This window comes from Aethalodelphis obliquidens, unplaced genomic scaffold (assembly GCF_003676395.1).
Source record: "Aethalodelphis obliquidens isolate GAN/ISIS:26980383/991018 unplaced genomic scaffold, ASM367639v1 scaffold77, whole genome shotgun sequence".
Classification (NCBI taxonomy): domain Eukaryota; kingdom Metazoa; phylum Chordata; class Mammalia; order Artiodactyla; family Delphinidae; genus Aethalodelphis; species Aethalodelphis obliquidens.
The window spans coordinates 5,136,241-5,156,946 of NW_020838021.1; the positions used below are offsets into that span (position 1 = coordinate 5,136,241).

A 20,706-nucleotide genomic window follows, 5' to 3' on the forward strand; every position below is an offset into this window, starting at 1 on the left:
CCCTAAGTGGCTACAAAATAGTTCTTACACCCATGATGGCCACTTTTTAAAAAATTGAAGTACAGGTGACTTACAGTGCTGTCCATGATGGTCATTTATGCTGTCCCCTTTGCCTGGAATTCTCAGCCTTGGTCACCCTGCCCCCATTTCACCTAGCCCACCTTTCAGCTTTTAAAATTCAACTCAAGTAGCTGCTTTATTCATAATAGTCAAAAAGTGGAAACAACCCAGATGTCCATTAGCTATTGAACAAATAAACTATTGATACACACAGTATGGATAAATCTCAAAAACAGGCTGAGTGAAAGAAACCTGGCACAAAAGGATATTGTATGATTCCATTCATATCTAGTTCTAGAACAGCCAAATTTTATCTATGGTGGAAAGATAAACAAGAGTTGTTGCAGAGGGGATGAAAGCAGAGATTGATTGGTAAGGAGTACAAACGAACTTTCTGGATTGATGGTAATGTTCAATATCTTTGATAGGGGTTTGGATTAAACAGCTGTAAGCATTTGTTACAACTCAGCAAATATATACTTACAGTTTGTGTATTTCATCATATATGAGTTTTATACCAAAAGGAAAACATGGTAAATATTAAACTCCTAATGATAAATGCTGGAATATTTAGGGGATAGTGTACCCATGTTTGCAATTTACTTTTAAATTACATGAAAAAGACATATTGATAGATGGATATATGGTAAAGCAAGAATGTAAAATGTGTTCACTGTAAAATTCAGCGTTGCTGTGTGAAATTTTTCATAGTAAAACGCTGAGGGAAAAACTCAAGTGTCAGCCTTATAGGAAGCCTCCCAGAGCACACCCACCGTAAGTGCCCCTCCTCTGGGCTCTCATAACACCCAGTAAAAACACTGAACTTACCCCATTTTATTAGTTCTGCATCTGCACCCCAACGAACTGTAATTAACTTGAAAACAAAGTCTGTCTTCTTGGTCTCAGCAGCTAGCACAAGGCCAGGCACACAGTAGACAGTAAGATTTGTTGACCTGAAGTGATGCTTAGTGAACTCATCTCCTAGTTTCCTTATAATCAAAGACCTTGGCTCATTTTCTTTTGCTGAATCATTACAGCTCCCAGAATAATCTATCTGACCTGGAATTAATCCATGTGAATCCTTACAAGTTCCCTTTTTGGCAAGATTTTGAAGACATCGCTTCTGGTTAATCCTACTCCTCTTCCCCAGTCTCTCAACTTTAAAAACTATTAACTATCAATGTGTTCAGGGCTCAGATTTAATTTATACTCTTTACAGAAGCCAGCTGGGTAGCATATTAAGGACTATGTTGATTCATACTACTCAATTCTATAGCCACCTGGACTCCTTAAAGATGCTCCATTTCCTCACCATGGCACAATGAATATGTGCCATTTTATCTTTATGCAATTATCTATGTAATCCTTATGTATCAAATAGTTTCAATACTGCCAGGACTTAATGCAGCCAGACTGTCTGGGCTTGAGTGCCAACCGCATCACCTACTAGCCATATAACCTTGCCCAAGGTGTTTTAACTTTTTTGTACTTCATTTTCCTCACGGCCTCCTGATTTAAAAAAAAAAAGTCGAGGGACAGGGGTGGTGTAGGGGAGGGGGGGGATGATAATAACATGTTTCACCTGTTGTCATGAGCCTTATTAGTAAGTTACTGCATGTAAACCAAACAGTGCCCAGCTTTTAGCTGTCATTTATTATGTTCAGCTCCACATCACGAATGGCAGAAGACTGGGCTTATAATATCTACAAAGTAGCCTAAACGACCAGTGTGCCAGTGTTACATTGATATAAATCATTTTTTAAGAGTACAATGAAGGGTGGTGACTATAGTTAATAATACTGTATTGTATATGTGAATGTTGCTAAGAGAGTAGATCTTAAATGTTCTCACCACATACACAAAAAATGGTAATTATATGAGGTGGTAGATGTGTTAACTAATCTTTGTGGTAATAATTTCACAATATATGCATGTATCAAATATTCATGTTGTACACTTTAAACTTACACAATGTTATATGTTAATTACATTTCAATAAAGCTGGGGGAAAAAAAAGGGTACAATGCAGGGAACTCCTTGGCGGTCCAGTGGTTAGGACTCGGTGCTTTCACTGCCATGGCCTGGGTTCAATCCCTGGCCAGGGAACTAAGACCCCACAAGCTGCGTGGCACAGCCAAAAATTTTTTTAAAAATTAAAAAAATTAAAGAGTACAATGCAAATCTTAACACGTTGAAGACTAAGAGTTTTCAATAAGAATTCAGTTAGTAAATTCTTTTTCAATTATGGGCTTTCACTCACCTCCAAGCATCAGTCCCTTATCGAAGGGAGGTTTTACACACACACAAACTCTTTCTCTCTCTCACTCTCTAGCTCAGCACACCCTGCTGGTTTCCTTCCTAGCACTTATTACAAGTTTAATTATTTTATTTGAGTCTTTCCTTATTTGTTTGCCACAATAGATCTACGAGGGAGGGACCCTGTCTATCTTGTTCACTGCTAGATCTCTAACACATGCCTTAGCACATAGCGGGCACTCAAATGTATCCTGGATGAACAATGCAGATATTTTAAAGAGCGTTTAACTCATACCAGATAAAAATTAAAGTAATAATGGTCACAGGTTTCTATTTTAAAGTAATAACCCAATTAGGGATTTAGTCTCATTTTTAAAAAGTATGATTTATTAAAAATATAAAATGGCAATGTTTTCTATAAATTATTCCCACCCAAACATGTTAAAAGATATAACAGGTACACTTTCTAAACCATTTATAGCCACCCTCCTCCTTCAATTACAAAAGATAAAACATACAACATACTGTAGGTTTATTTTTATTCAAAAAGTTACTGTCTCAAGACATAAATACAAATCAGAAAACAGTACAATTAGGACAATAGAATGTGGAGGACAACAGGTTAGAGTAATATATAAAACATTTTTAGCTGGTTGAAAACAAAGCTGTAAGAACTGCTTTCACAAAGAAGTACTCCTTTCAAGAGTGAGAAAAAAAATCAACTTAGGTTTAAAATCATATATACAGTCCTCTCAGCAGTTCTAGTAAATGCAGTGGTGTGAAAAACAACATAGGCAATACTTTTTTGCACATAACAATATTTGTTGATGGAAAATCTGTTAGACAAGTCTGACTTCATTTGTTATTAACCATGATTTAATAAAATAATTGAATTTTATCATGATCTTTAGCTAACCTATGGTTTTTGGCTACCACAGCCCAATGCTTGTTGATTTCTGACTCTAAGAACTGGAAGCCTTTTGGTATTCACCCATCTGAAGATATTCTTGTATTGCAAGCATATTAAGGCATGGAATGATTAAAATAATATACCTCAAGAACTGAGAGACGACTGACAAAAGATAGATACACATGTAATATAAGTTAATATTTTGTTTTAAACGATGTCTAGCTGCCTAAGCCTCGCAAAATGAGTTGATGTCAAAATGGCAAGTAGCCACTTTCTGTTTTAAACTAATTTGTGAAAGGACATAAAATGAAGTTTAAAGCTTAGCTTTCAAAGAATATTATGGGTTATGAATTCTATTATCCCATCTAATTTACATACAGAGGAAATGTACTGTAACCTGTTAGAAGTATCTTTAACCTGAAGACTGCTTGCAAAGACAGATAGATAAAACAATATAAAATACAAATTTAAAAATCATTTTAAAGCATGAACACTCATGCTTTTCTATTTTTAAACATTGTTAAACTTTCAATATATTTCTGAAACCTCATAATTTTAAGTTGGAATTTAAAAGTAAGAAAAAACTAAACAAACTGCGCAATTATAAAATCAGCACCAATTTATATATATATATAATTTTATTTAAAATTTAGATCCCTATTCCCACACTCTAATAAGCTGTATAATTTTTGTTTAGAATTTTTTCTGCAAACATACTACAATAAGCTTCTTTTATTTGGAGACAAAATACAGTGGCACTACTGGAAGGAATATCACAACATTACATTTTTATCTTAAAGGACAAGCAAACTTTCAGGGTTGATAATGGGATAAGCATGTTTGAGACTGGTTACCTTCTGGCAGTTCACTGCATCTGGGTATTTCTGAAAAGTATAGAGAAGCTCTTGGATTTTAAAAATATCTTAAAATACATTTTAGATGAAAAAATTGTAAAAGTTCTGCTTATAAGTTTACTTTTCTCCACAATTACAATATTTTAAAAGAAAGCTTTGTTGATTGATGTTTCAAGCATTTAAATTTAGAATGCTAAAAACAATTCTATCCTATAATTTCAGGGTAGGGGAATAAATCCATCCTTAACTTTGTTTCTTGGATGTAAACAGAAATCCAGCAGAGGTCATCATTACTTAGTACACCCAGTAAATAAATGTGAGAGGATTCATGTCTGTACCAAATGCCTCTTCAGATTGTTATATTTTCTTTAAAAAAAGCATGAAATAATTGATTCAAAAGCCAACTAACAGCGCATAAATAAAATATTTACTTTCTAAGAAAAACTGTAGCTTATCATCAAATTGTTTACTTGTCCTTTACTTTTTTCAGGCAAACAAAACTGCCCCTCAAATGCACTTGATCTTGGTAAGTATAAGCACGTCATATTCTCCTTAGAGAAAAATCTGTACAGAATTTCACTGTATCTACCACACTTTATTTTAAAATTTCCTCTTCCACTTAGAAAATGACTTCACCACAGATTTAATTGTGTACTGGTATTAAAACATTGACACCCCAAGAACCTAATGAGAGAGAGGAAAAAAAATCTTGTTAAAATTGTCATTCATTTCTTTGTAAAATATATTACATTGATACTTGGTAATATTAAGTTTAATAACATGCTAAAAACCACTTTGAAAAATTCCCTTCTCAGATATATAATTCTAAAATTATAATTACCATTAACATATAATGAAATAACATCAGGCCTAATCACAATGCTACTTACCTCACAAATATAACTAAAAGCAAAGATCATGTCTCATTTATATGTTTATACACACCCCTAATGCCTAGATAATGCCCTGAACATAGGCACCCGACATTTGTTGAATGAACAAATGAATGTGCTTCTTGACATACACTTCTGGCACAAGATGTATGGCAAACTCAGTCATTTGCACTGTGAAGTGGGTATAGTTTTTAAAAAGGCATTTGAACATGCAGACCAAAAACATCCAAAAACAATATAAATATGTAGAAAATAGGAAGCTTTCTGGGTGAATGAACAGGACTGCAAATTTTAAGAAATCAAATAAGTAAGGTAAAATCTGAGCAAACAAAGTTATATTGATGCTTTTCATTACATTTCAGTTGGGAAAAGAATGTTAAGTAAAATCTAATAATTACTTGTCACTAACTTAAAAAAGTAATAGCAGGTAATAAATGGAGCAACTCCCTCTCGTTCATTAAATAAGAATAAGATATAACCTTCAGTTGTATATACTAAAAGTTACGCTCTTCAATTAAAATTCCAGCACTTACTATGACAATTAAGTAATATTTTAAAATACTATAATAAACTAGTAAAAAACTGATATTAAAGTCAGAGGTAATGAGCTAAGACTGAGATTACAAAGGGCTCTTGTAAATTATTAAACCTCACTTTAACAAAAGTCATAGAACTCACAAATTGTTCTGATCTGAATTGAAGGAATTGTGTATTTTCAGACCAGAAAACAAATATCTATCTCATTGCAGGCTCATTGTAGTAAATTATCAAGTAAAGTGTTTGGAATCCCCAGTAATGAAAGCAATAGAGAATTAATGTACCCCATTTCTTACCTGTCATCCACCAAAACCACCACCACTACTCACCCCTTGCCCGCCCCCACCCAAGTTTCAGGGTTCTCCTTTTTTGGTTAGAGTCAGAGTTTGGGTGATTAGAATGTTTCCACCAAAGAGGCCTAGGTGATACGTGATGTTTAAAGATCCCTTCTAGCCATAACACTCTGTGACTCTGGGTAAAGGAAGATCTAATGGTGAATGAAAGGATAAAATCTTAATTAGCAATTTTAGTGTAGAGTGTGGCATGAAGGTGAACTCAAGTTCTTTCCAAACCAAGTGCCTACCTAGAAATGGCCTGAACAGGTTTTTTTCTTTTCTCCTGTGTTGGTACAGTCTAGGTTATAAGTAGATTCTTCTATTAGAACAGTTAAATTAGTTCAATTATACCGAACTCTTCTTTTACCAATTTTATACTACAGATAATTCTAATAAGAGTCTCAACACAGAAGAATGATATTAGTGATACTTATTCTCTTTCTGTGCTAACATAAGCTACACCTGTTTCTGGTGTTAACATTAATAACCACTTAAGCATATACTTTAAAAGTACCAATAGCAAGCTTTGGTGTGTTGAGACAATACTGGCCCACTAGTAGCAGAAAGCAACCACTGGCACAATGGGATAAACCAATGTTGACACTGTTTCCAAATATGAAACTAAATAAATAATAAATCTAGAATGTTGTATATATGCAACCCAAAATTGATCTGCTCAGAGTTTTCCTATTACCACTTCTGAATTACATGGATAACATGTTACAAAAAACACATTTAGGATTTATTTAGTATCTATACTAGGATGCTAGTATCTATAGTAGGATGCTTTGGGTTACTTCACTTAAAATTAGAGAATCTTAGAACTGAGTATAAAAGGATTTAAAGTCCCAATTTTACTATTGTTTTGATGACTCATTTATCACAGGCTTGAATAAAAACAGATGTAAGCTATTGCAGAAAAGCAAATGCAGATTTTTACATTTAAGAATTTCTATTATTCCACTTCTTAAGTTATTGTTGAGATAATGAGGTAAAGTTTAATGTATATTTTAAAACAAACTAGTATTAACTTAAATATATATACATGGTTAAAGATGTCTAAAGATACCTGCGCTTTTAAAGATATTGAGCACTCAGTTATGTGACTGCTGCCATCATGTGGTAATACTATAAAACTACAGGTACAGACGCATGTGCTCATTTTCCCAATTTTAGAAGCAGCAGAACTATCCCCTTAGTTATAACATATTCAATAAACACAAGAATGCCAAAATTTTTCTATAAATAACAAATAATTATTAGGTCCCTATCTCTGGCCTCACTCAGATTATAGTTTTCCCTAAATGTTAAATGTCAAAAATATACACACATTTACATTGCTGTTCAACTACTGTAGTAACCTGAAGTGAAGGGCACCTTTTTGCAAATCTAGTAAGAGACCAAGGAAACAAATGCCTACAGTTTTCCTGACTTTAGATGAACACATGAAAAAATAAGGAGATCTTTGCCCACATCAATTTTGACTACAGTTAATCATTCCAATTTCTAAAATATTTTTCTTGGTATTTCTTCCACAGTAGAGGTAGCATGAGATTTTTAAATCAAAAGGAATTCAGGTCAAATTACTACTCTGACACTAAAGTTGTATAACTCTGAGCAAGTCACTGAACCACCTCTTCAGTCCAAGTTTGCTTGAGTGTAAAAGTGGGATCCCACCACCTTTCTTACAAGGTTGCTGATTAGATCAAACTAAATCGTGCCTAGCATAGTGTCAGGCACATAAGTTTTCAAATACCAGCTTCCATCCCTTTTCACCTCAAAGTGATAGTACAGTTGGACTAGAATACAAACCCTCTGAGAGCAGGGGGAGCATCTTATTCATTTTAGTACCAATTTCCAACTTGATAAACTGCAGAATTAATGCATTTCATTATATCTGCTTGAAAAGATTCTCTTTTATTCCTCATCACAATCACTACCTAAATGTTTTATTTAACGAACTGGAAGATACATACTCCTAGATTATCAGGGAAACCACATACTTCAATAGGCACTTAAACTACAGACTTAAGGGTAGGCCTAGGTCACCTATGTTACTCAAATTACAGTCTTGTTAGAGATGCAGAATGTCAGGCCACACTTCGGACCTACTAAAGCAGAACCTACATTTTAATAAGATCTCCAGATGATTCATATGCACCTTAGAGATTGAGAAACACTGGTTTAAAGGATCCCAAGGCTTGTCCAAAGATTTCTATACCCGCTGATCTATGAAATATTTGTCTTTTAGCTCAAATAGCTGGCCTTATTAATATAAACATGTTAGCATGAGTTAGTTTGTCAAAATTCTTCCAAGAGCTATCTGAAAGCAGATTATGAGGCAAGAAGAGGGCAAGGAGAGAATGGCAGAGATAGGGGCACAGAAGGCAGGCCTCAGAGGATGATACAACAGTCACCTGAGGCAGGAGGTGTTAGAAAGAAGGAGCATAAATGGGTAGACACCTAAAAGTGAGATAGAAGGGCACTTAACCGATTTATTAATTTGACAAATAAAACTAAATACCTACTAAGCTAGGCAAAACTCAAAATGAATAAAATCATCACTGCCTGGAGTTCAGTCTATTGAGTGGAATGTAATATCTTATTTCACTACACCAATCTGGTAGTTATCAAAATAGAAGTATATACAAAGTGTTATGGGAACTGAGAATAAAGTATCTATCTAAAAAGGTTAGGAAAAACTCCGCAGGTAATGTCCAAACTGACTACTGAAGAAAGAATTCAATACGAGTAAAAGGAAAGGGGCAATTCTGACAGAAAGAAAAGCTTTTACAAGGTCATGGAGTCATGAAAGAGCATGGTGTGTCTGAGAGAAACTATTAAGATTTGAACCAAGGCATTCTCAGGGAGAACATGGTAACAGGGACTGATAGAAGAAACACAACTGACAATACCTAACAATAACCAATTATCTCAATCCCCTTATCTTTATTACCAAAGCCTCTGTTCAAGTTCTATTTTTCACCATGCCTTCATATTATGATTATGACTATTGTGATTATTTTTCTTCTCTTTCATCCTATCCAAGGAAATCTTTCTGAAACACAATTCTGATCATGCCGCTCCCTCATTCAAAATCCTTCAATATGTAACTCAAGCCTACAGGAAAAGTCCAAATTCCTTAACATATCATGTCCCAGTTGGCCAGGGATTCAAAGCTACTTTGAATCTGTTACCACCACTGCATAACCCCTCCCCAACCCTACCCCGAAATCCCTCCTGCCTGCCTCTTTTCCTCCTGTCCAGTTGTTTTTATCCATTCTCAATGTATTGTCCCAGCTCTTCAACCTCAGGCTTAGGGACTGCCTATTACTTTTGATTTTATAATCTTGAGGCATATTTAAATTAAACCTACTGATTCATCCATAATTGAAGCTGGATCAAAGAAATCAGGCTTCAGTTCTGTTCTCTCTCGTCTGTTCTTTGATGGTGGCTAAGGGAGAAAAAAGGAAGTTAGTTGACAATTGTCATACCTATAATAAGCCAAATAGTAACTGAAAATATTGAAATTATCATTAAGTGTTCACATGGTCCATGTAATTGCAATTGTACCCTACAATATTTCAAATGCTATATATTCGAACTACAGACTGTTTAAACATGCAAAACCAATTCGTTCGTGGAAAATTATTCTTAAAGATGAAAACTGGAAAACCAATTTTTTTGTTTTACTTTAAAAATGTCTCTCTCAACTTTCCTTTCAAGATACCGAATTACGCTATTCTGAAGAGAAACCATATTTAATTATTTCTTCCCTTTAAGGAGAATATACCAAGGTATACTGAGAAACAGAATCAGAAAACCTGGCTTATAATGAATCTCAGCTTTACTGCTTCCTAGCTTTGTCTCCTTGGATAGGCTGTCTAAGCTTCAATATCCTCAAGCCTTTCAACCTACCTCACAAAGTTGAATAAGCTGTGTGGCAAAATGAAATATGTACAAGCATTTTGTATACAATAAACCCTAACTGTATATATGATGTAATTATCAAAGAATATACCCTCATATATATTAAATTTCCAAGTTTAACTATTTTACTTTATTATCTGATACGGCAGTTGATCTCAATAACAGGGTAAATCATGTTAACAATGTATTATTTTGATAATGGTAAAAAGATGGCAAATTAAAGGTGATATTATACTTAGTATACTATTAAACAAAATAAATCCTTTAAATCTATATATTCCTAAATTAATCTGAAAGTTCATCATCTTAAATTAGGACCTAACACCCCCACCAACTTCACCCTCTTCCTCAATCCCTTCTCATGTATCTAAACTCCTGGCAACTATTTTATTTAAGAATTTTGCAAAACTTACTTTTCATAGCAAGTATTTCTCTCCTCTAGTAAATATCCAACTTAATTTCCAAAAAATCTAAATAGAAAATCCTACAGAATCATTGTATCTTACCAAGTCTATATCCATGGTGTCGAAATCCATCCCCTCATTAAGATCTTCAATCCTCCCTTCTGAGGACATCATAACATCTTCAACAATTGGCTCTTCATCATCTTCCATTAGGCTTGTACCACGCCGACTAGAGAAATACAAAACAAGGTCAAGATCTGAACCAAAATTGTGACTATTAATATATTGGCAGCAACTATGTGGCTCTGTCTATTCAAGTGTAATGGAAAATGATGGAATTAAAGGTCAGGGAAAATGATTGATTAGGCATTGATCATGTCATCAATGATGTCAAAACCCCAATGTCTAAAAATGCTAAGGAGTTATGTTTATTCGATATTACTTCAATACATTTAGCTTGATAGTTCTGATATCCCATTTAGAAGTTCAATGAGAATTTCCCACATGGGAACAGACAAGATACCTCAAATCCTTTTTGAAAGTAGGCAGGGTATAAATTAATAAACAAGTATAAAACAGAGACCAAAGAAATGACATTTTCAGAATACATGTATTTTCATGAACATATAATGTTAATTTTACCCATCACTCACTCAGTACCTAAAATGTACCAGGCACTCACTCATTCATTCACACAGTGCCTACTATGTGACAGGCTTCTACTGTGTCCTATGGATGCAAAATAAAAGATGAATAAGACATGGTTCCTGCCCTCAAGGAGCTCACAGTCTACTCTGGGAAACAGAGATAATTAATTATGACAAAGTGTGATAAATATTTCAAGAGAAATATGCCTTTAGTGATATAAAGATATACTGAAAGAAGAGATTAATTCTCCTTCAGGAAGAAATGAGCAACATCTATGCTGAAACTTGCATTCTGTATCCTATAAAACTCAAAACTGAGACATATATAGAAAAGTAAAATAAAATTAAGAATAAAAATTCTGTTATCACATTATTATAAGGAAAAAACTCAAATTTCAAGTTCACAAATTAGCCCAGATCAGCATAAAAGAGTCAACATAATAGTGAAATTGAGGGTGACTTCTTATTCCCCAGTTTGGCTAACATTTCCTTCTTTTCTCACTCATTTAAAGATTCCACCTCAAAAATCAATTATTTATTGAATGCTAGCTTACAATTTACACAATACCATGTTGAGTCTTAAAAGATAAAGATAGCAAGACGTGATGTCTAGTCCAGACTACCTGGACAAATATGCTGACAATGGTCCCTATTTCCCAAGAGTTCTGGATAGTAAATGACAATTTTACTATATTTGGTGGAGGCAACTGTGAAGGGGATATGTGTGCTCTGGGGACCATATATTATAGAAAAACAGAAATTCATTCTGCACTTCATTTGAAGTATAAGAAAGATATATGTGATACAAACTATGAGAGAGAGAGAGAGAGCGCGAGAGAGGGAGGGAGAATTTGGAAGTATTTTCAGTTATAGGGCAGATACCATTACAAAACCAGTGTTGTAAAACAAAAATATTTTAAAGTCTCAAGCAATAGAACACTTATGGTACAACACCCAAAAGGATCTTCTGGTAATAATTATTTAACTGGGATAATTTCTTAGTCACCTGAGGAAGTTTATCTCTAAGAAGAATTAAAACTAACTACAAACATTGTATCTATATGAGATGATGGATGTTCACTAAACTTGTAGTAATCATTTCAGGATGTATGTAAGTCATATCATTAAGCTGAACATCTTAAACTTATACAGTGCTGTATGTCAATTTTATCTCTATAAAACTTGAAGAAACAAAGTTAATCAATCAATCTACAAACAAAAGAATAATGATAAATGGTACTGAGTAATGAGATACTGTGGAAGATCTTGGGCACCGGTGGGAAAGTTTTCAGGGGAGACATTAAGGACCAAATGATTGCATAGCAGAATTCTGAAGTGTTTGGACTGGTGACTGGTCAGAAGCTAAGAAATCACTTGTTGAATTCAGCGTGAAATAAGAACATATATTAAAGGGAATGTGGCTATAGAAACAGAATAGGGGACAGAATCAAGAGATAGTATAGAGAATGAACATATTAGACATACTCGGATCAGAATCTATAGATGTGATAAAGTATACCTTGTCTGTAGAGGTTCTTAACACCACTACAGATAACTAATGTGAATTTAAGTAGACTACCACTCATGTGGTAAATGATCATTTCTTAAGAAATATAGATAAAATTCTCATCACTCAAAAACCAATAAAATGAAACAAAATATAAATTTAAAAAAGGTAACAATTATTATCTCCCAGCATTAAAACATATACCACATTATGTTACAAATACAAAGCTTTCAAACTAAAAAACTTAATCAGAATCATCAGATCTTCCCCCTTTGTACCAGTCATCTAAGGACTACTTATATGCCATTTCTTTTGGAGCCAAAGCTAATAAAGATTTATAAAACTCTCATACAGATTCCAGTAAAAACAAAGTATTTGAAAATTAAACTAATTTTTTTTAGCATTGGACATTTATTCATTAATGAACATTTACTTAGTACTTTTTTTTTTTACTTAGTACTTTTTAATGTGCTGAGCACTAACAGGAAACGAAAGTAGTCCCTATTAAATGGTACAAACTATTATGTATAAAATAAGCTACAAGGATATATTGTACAACACAGGGAAATGCCAATATTTTATAATAACTATAAATGGAGTATAACCTTAAAACCTGTGAATCACTAAATTGTACACCTGTAACTTATATAATATTGTACATCAAGTATACTTCAATTAAAAAAAGAGAAAGAAAGAAAGAGGTCCCTGCCCTTAAGGAGCTCACAGTCTAGAGAAAGGGACAAATTCATAAAACAAATTACAATACAATGTGTAAGTGCTATAAGAAATAGGAGTATACACAGTGTTGTGGGAGCGTAGATGACACCACAGCTTCACATAAGGTGACACCTGAGCTTGTTCTTTTATGATGATTTTACCAGTTGCCAGGGAGTAGGATATGATACTAAAATGTAGGCAGGGGCCATATTTAGAAAGATCTTGCATGCCATGAGCTAAGGAGTTTGAACTGTATCTTGCAGGCAATGGGGATCCATGGAAAGGTTTTAAGAAAAAGAGTTACATTATCAGATTTTTATTCTAGAACAGCAATTCTTGATGGCAGTGTGAATGATGGAGTGGTGGTGAGGGGAGTGAGGGAAGGGGTTGGTGAGAGGATAAATGGGAGATTTGAGGGAAGAAAACGAGTTAGAAAGCTAATATAATAGTTCAGGTGAGAGATGAGGGCCTGAACTAAGGTAGGGATCAATTAAGATGTAACAAAACTGAATTTTTAGCTATAGTTCTGTGTACCAAAATAAACAAGGATTCATATTTAAACTTTTCCAACAGATCAACCTATGATCAGTCCTTTAGCTAACTAGTCAATATTTAACTTTAAGTTTTTATTTTCTGTTGGAAAGACCAATTTTTAGTTCCTTGATTATTTCAGCTTAGTTACTCTAGAGAGTTTGCTGAAATCTTTAGATAAGGCACACATTAAAATATGTTAAAATGAATTAGTGAACTTCCTGTACTCAGACAATAAGGCACTCTCACTTACATGGCATGCTGAAGATTAGTTCGCAGTTTAACATAGCTCATTGCTGCTCTCTCCTGCTGTTGCCTTGCTTCCTCTTGTTGTCTTTGAGCTAACATCCATGTTACCTGCGTGCTTCAAGGAGAATTTTATTCTTCTTTTAACTTAACTTTTTTCTATGTAATTAATAAAGTTATAGTACAGAAAATGATCAAATGTACTTACTTATAATCAAGAGGAGTTTGATGATGTTCAGTCTGCATTGGATAGACACTCATGAAACTGTCCTCAGGTCGTAATCTTTTAGGCTCTCTCATAATTGTTGAGGTGAGTTGTGGTGTCTGCATCATAACTGGGGTGTGCAGTGTTTGTTCTCTGCTTAGCCACATACTGTCACTACTACTGCTTTCTTCAGCTGAGAAAGAAAATTAACAGCAATGAAGTTCAGTCACTAATTTTGATTAACCAAGTGTCTGATACAATGTGTTCAGGTCAAAAATCATCTGTTTGCTCTCCACATGCTAGAGCTTGGAACAGAAGGATACAAAGGTATGTAAGGTGCAGTCCCTGCCATGCCCTTATAGCCTAGTTGTGGAAAAAGAAAACACAGGCAATTATAACACAGTGTGGTAAGTGCTAAAAGAGACGGAAGCACAGGTAGAATGAGAACAATGAGAGGGATCAGAGCCAGCTACTCAGAAGTTACTTCTGACTAGAGTAGATACTGTGTGGACTGTGAAGTGTCCTAGGCAGGGGGGAGGACATAAGCAAAAGCACCGAGGCATGAAACAATGACTGAACCATACTAATTTACTGATATTCAGCAATTTTTGACCTGCAAAAATAGTAATTTCATATGGTTCAAACTAAGAGTTTAGTACTCCTGGAGTAGACGGCAAAAGGTAAGGCTGAATAAAGAGGCAGGTATCAATTTATGCAAAGTCTTATAAGCTGTGCTAAGGTGACAGGGAAGCAATGTGGTAGTTACATGTTTTAGACAAAGTATGTAGTGGTAGTGTAGAGGGTGGACTTAAGAATATGAAGACTAGTCAGAATGGCCATCATCAAAAAATCTAGAAACAATAAATGCTGGAGAGGGTGTGGAGAAAAGGCAACACTCTTGCACTGCTGGTGGGAATGTGAATTGGTTCAGCCACTATGGAGAACAGTATGGAGGTGCCTTAAAAAACTACAAATAGAACTACCATATGACCCAGCAATCCCACTACTGGGCATATACCCTGAGAAAACCAAAATTCAAAAAGAGTCATGTACCAAAATCTTCATTGCAGCTCTATTTACAATAGCCCGGAGATGGAAACAACCTAAGTGCCCATCATCGGATGAATGGATAAAGAAGATGTGGCACATATATACAATGGAATATTACTCAGCCATAAAAAGAAACGAAATTGAGCTATTTGTAATGAGGTGGATAGACCTAGAGTCTGTCATACAGAGTGAAGTAAGTCAGAAAGAGAAAGACAAATATCGTATGCTAACACATATATATGGAATTTAAGAAGAAAAAAAAATGTCATGAAGAACCTAGGGGTAAGACAGGAATAAAGACACAGACCTACTGGAGAACGGACTTGAGGATATGGGGAGGGGGAAGGGTGAGCTGTGACAGGGCGAGAGAGAGTCATGGACATACACACACTCACAAACGTAAGGTAGATAGCTAGTGGGAAGCAGCCGCATGGCACAGGGATATCGGCTCGGTGCTTTGTGACTGCCTGGAGGGGTGGGATAGGGAGGGTGACGCAAGAGGGAAGAGATATGGGAACATATGTATATGTATAACTGATTCACTTTGTTATAAAGCAGAAACTAACACACCATTGTAAAGCAATTATACCCCAATAAAGATGTTAAAAAAAAAAAGAATATGAAGACTAGTAAGCAAACAGGCCACTTAGGAGGTTAACTGTGTAGACCAGGTGAGTTAGAGGTTCAGAACGCTTTAAAATTTATAGTGGCATGCAGGGAATACATCTTTTAATTTGATAACTTTTCTATTTAAAAAAAGGAAATTTTATTTTAACTTGCTATCAAGCCCTAACTATTTTAACTGGTCAGGGACACTGTAAGAGAGATTTCTCCACAGACTGGGATGTTGGGACTATATGACCAATCAAGTCCAAATCTAAGTTACAAGTTTAAGTTATAAGTTATGAGTTTATGCATTTATATTATTGGACAAAAAGTACTAAAACCATTAATCCATGTGGCAATTTAACAATATGGCCCCTAAAAAAATAAATAAAATTAAAATATGGCCCCCAAATCTTTGACACTCCTCACATTAACAGGTGGGGGATGATGTCCCATTCCTTTGAACCTGTGCCCTGTGATTGCTTGGTCCATAGAATATGATGGAAATTATGCTATGCCAATTCCTGGCCTTAAGAAAATGGCAGCTTCCAGAGTTCTTGTCTCTTGAGACACTTGCTCTTGGAGCCCAGTCACATGCTGTGAGAAAGCCAAATAGCCACATGGAAAGGACATGTGTAAGGTGGTCCTGGCAGACAATCCCACTGAGGTCCCAGCTGACAGCCAGTATCAGATACATCTGTAAGTGAAGATGCCTCCGTATGATTCCAGTCACTAGCCTTTGAGTATTCCTAGCGGAAGCACCAGACATCATGTCCCTGCTATGTCATAAGTTTTGGGGGTAGTTTATTACTCAGGAATAATAGCTGCAGCAAATTTTGGCAACTATGCTAATTTGTTTAAAGTTTCCTAAGGAGAGGAAAAAAGTCCCCAGACCCATTTTGAACCAACCCTGGAGTACTAAGAGTCCAAGAGATTCAAGTGTCATAATGTATTCTTAACCCTAAGATTATAGACAGCAACTTGTATTTCTATCAAGTTCTTTATGATTAATACTCTTCTTCATAGAAATTCAAAAGTTGGGACCTCTCTGAATCTGTTGTACCACTTAAACTAGATGATTTTATCTCTTAGGTAATGATTAGCTCTAAAATATTGAGTCCATATCCCTATACATAGAGTATAGTGCAGTGATTTAAAAGCAGGTCCTCTAGAGTGAGACTGCCTGGCTCTGCTACTTAATATTGGTGTGACCTTAGGTAAAAGTTACTTAACTTCTCTGTACCAGCTTTCACATTTGAAAAATGAGTATGTACCTAAAGAGTTGTAAGAACTGAATTTATGTATCTAAAATGTTTAGAACAGTACATTTACACATAATTGGAGGACACATTGTTCAAGATATTATTTAACAACACATACCTCAAATTTAAAAATAAGGTGACCCTTAATGACAATTCAGTCATTAAGGTTTACGGTAAACATAAAGGACAAATATAAAGAGAATAAACTATATTCTTACTGAGTGCGAGCTGCATGCCTTCAACCACTTTCCGTTTTCCCGTAGATGGCTTTGATTTTTTACTCCGCACGGTTGACCCCCGACTGCTGATTCCACTAATGACTGACATGGTGTCATCATCACCACCAGCTAGCAAAGAATTTCGGTATGACATCAGTGGAAGCCACACATCTTCTCTTCGGAGTGACATCTGAAAGGTCATGAACTTTTCCAAGTAAACATACCTTGAAAAGGAGTAGAAACCATTAGCTTTGATACATTAAATTGACATAGCTTTTTTTTTTTTTTTTGCTTTTTGCTTATTCCTATAGGCTCACACACTATAACGGAACATACAACGATTTAATGAGTTAAATAAAAAGTAAATTAGAATGAAAATAGTGGTTGATGGGTCTACATTTCCTCAAAGCATACAGTAACAACTGAAGGATTATTAGCGTTCTTTCTCGAGAAGTCTCTGTTTTATCCTAACATTTACAAGTCCTCTGTTAGAAGAACCTGAGTCATATTCCCGGAAAGAGGATCGGATTTAAAAATTACACAACTTGGGTTCTAGTCCCAGTTCTACCAACCCGTAGCTGTGTGAGCATAGGCATATTACTTCACTACTCAATCTAAGCCTCATCAGTACACTAATGAACAATTTTGTCTCTATCAAGATTCTCACATTAAATGAAATAATTCATAGCATTTCAGCTTATTATTTGTTGAGCATCTATGTCCCAGGCAATGGGGATAGATACAAAGGTCAATCAGATATGGTCCCTACCTGCACAATATTTTCAGCCTGATGGAAGTCATACATCTACCCTTGGATTCAAGTATCACAAGGATTTTATAACATATATAATATAGCAATCAAAAATCAACTAACATTTGTGTGACTACTGTGTGCTATGCATTTTCCTCTTGGGGTCTTTAACTTTACTCTTACAGTCTTGTGAGGGAGACATTCTCCCCATTTGACAGATAAGGAGAGAAAGGATAAGAAAAGTTAAGTAATATAACCATGGTCATAAAAATGAGAAAGCAGTATAACCATGATTCAAATCCCAGGCTTCTGACACTAAGAGTTCAGTGCTTTATTGTGTAAATTATGCTTCACACAAGTTTCATCAACTAACTGTAAAGTGCAAACCAAATTTTGCTGTCATAATAATGGTTAATTTGAATCAGTTCAGAACTACCAGTTTTGAACACCATAAGAGAAAGGGCAGGAGAGATGAGTTACAAACATACTGCTTAGTGTTAGTTGTATATATTGTAAATATATTTCAGCTACACACAGTAGTACAGTACTCATCAAAGTGTGGTCTGGAAGTTGGCTATTAGTCTGAGAACTTACCAGCCTGACACAAGATGTGCAGTCTGAGACACAATATACTCACTAGTTGAGAGATTTACAACTATGTATCCACCACAAAGCTTAACAGAACATTCCAGATAAGTAGCCCTCCCTGATGCTAGTTCCCTTTGTCCTCTTTCCAGCCACAGAGGTTGCCATTAACCTGAACTTGCTATTTTTTGTCCCCATTTGTAATGTTTTAACACCTATTTGTCTGTAAACATCATAGCACAATTTTGTACTTAGCTTTTTGCACTCAACATTATAATTTTAAAATCTAACCATTTTGGAAGAGTGACGTCAGCTAACACTATAGTGGCAATCATTTTCCAATAATGTAAGTGTATCAAATCAACATGTTGTACACCTCAAACTTACACAGTATTATATGTCAACTATATCTCAATGAAGTCAGAAAAAAAATTTTTTAAGATGAACGAGATCTGAGGGTCTAATGTATAACATGGTGGCTACAGTTGATGATACTGTGTACTTAAATAATACCATATAATTGAAATTTGCTAAAGGAGTAGAGCTTAAGTGTTCTGATCAAAAAAATGGTAAATATGTGATGTGATAAATACGTTAATTAACTTGATTATGGGAATCCTTCCACAATGTATATGAAATCATCATGTTGTACACTTTAAATATATTACAATTTTATGTGTCAATTATAGCTCAATAAACTTGAAAAAATTTAAGATTTTAAAAGCAGATCAATTGGATTGTGTGAATCTTATTTCAATCCCAATTCAATCAAATAAAAGTCATTGATGACATCTGATACTAGAAATTTGAACAATTAAATGGGTTTTTAATAAAATTAAGGAATTGTGTTTACTTTTTAAAAATCTAACCATTTTGACCACTGTATAGTATTCCATTGTATATTAATCAATTGATACCATTTTCTAGCTGATAGATGCTCAGTCAGTTTTGAGTTTTTCCCTATTCAAACAATGCAACAGTCAAGTACTTTAATAGTTATCCTTCTACACATGTGTAAGAGTTCCCCTAGGGTATCTACCTATGAATAGAATTACTGGATCATGAGGTAGGGAGAATCTTAAACTTTACTAGACATTGCCAACTGTCTCCAAAGTGGTCTTGTACCAATTTACTCTGCCACCAGCAATGTATAAAAGCCTCTATTGCTCCACATCCTTGGCGATACTTGGCGCTATCCAATGTCTTAAGTTTTGCTAATATGCTAAGTGAGAAATGTTTTTTTTATTGTTTTAATTTTTATTTCTCTAATTAATAGTGTCAATGCAATTTTGGGGGGGCGGGGGGCGCACCACACAGCTTGTGGAACCTTAGTCCCCAGACCAGGGATTGAACCCAGACCCTTGGCACTGAAAGCACGGCATCCTAACCACTGGACCACCAGGTAATTCCTCAATGCAATTTTGAACTGGGATAAATTTATATATAATAAAATGCACAGAAATTAACAGTAAAGTTGGATCAGTTTTGCAAACGAATGCAGCCATGTAACCCATACACCTATCAAGATATGGGACATTCCTATGACCCTACAGAGTACCCTGTATCCCTTTTCCCATTCAGTCTCCCCAACCCCAAGAAGTAACCACTATTGTGATTTCTATCACCGTTCTGTCTGCTTTAGAATTTCATATAATATCTATACAATGATGTTTTTTAAAGACTTTTTTGATGTGGACCATTTTTAAAGTCTTTATGGAACTTGTTACAATACTGCTTCTTTTTTATGTTTTGGTTTTTTGGCCACAAGGCATGTGGGATCTTAGCTCCCCGACCAGGGACTGAACCCGCACCCCCAGCAGTGGAAGGTGAAGTCTTAACCACTGGACCACCAGGGAAGTCCCCAAGATCTATACGATCTTTAAAAGCAAAATACTGGTGGGCTTTCAGAAGACATTACCTATGAGTTATTCATATTCTTCTGTCTTTTTATACCTCAAAGCCCGGGGTTGGGGGGTGGGGGTGGAAGAGATGAAAGAAGATTTTGAGACTTTAATTCCATTTGTTAGGCTCTCTTAGAACATAAGTCATGATTTTAGAAGACCAAACCATAAAAGTATCCTGTTTAAATGGCCTGTTGAGAACAGGACTTGTAGTTAAAGTACAAAGATAAAAGAGGGGGACTTCTACTTTCCAGTGTAGTCATGGCTCAGGACACAGACTAAGGTGCTCCTGATGGATCAG

At 35.1% G+C, this 20,706-nt stretch overlaps 1 protein-coding gene across 5 annotated transcripts in view; it reads right to left on the minus strand.

The window, feature by feature from the left end:
• Positions 1-2,838: 2,838 nt before the first annotated feature.
• Positions 2,839-20,706, minus strand: part of STAG2 (STAG2 cohesin complex component) — a 115,667-nt gene continuing 97,799 nt past the window's right edge. For 4 of the 5 annotated variants that reach the window (XM_027092372.1, XM_027092369.1, XM_027092367.1 and 1 more), the window contains 6 exons: positions 17,169-17,392; positions 14,036-14,225; positions 13,835-13,945; positions 10,282-10,408; positions 9,222-9,299; positions 2,839-4,764 (listed from right to left, as the gene is read on the minus strand). In XM_027092372.1, the coding sequence (XP_026948173.1) occupies positions 4,741-4,764; positions 9,222-9,299; positions 10,282-10,408; positions 13,835-13,945; positions 14,036-14,225; positions 17,169-17,392 (754 nt within the window). In that variant the 3' untranslated portion in view covers positions 2,839-4,740. The remainder of the gene's footprint in view (positions 4,765-9,221; positions 9,300-10,281; positions 10,409-13,834; positions 13,946-14,035; positions 14,226-17,168; positions 17,393-20,706) is intronic. The other variant, XM_027092371.1, reaches the window with a different exon arrangement.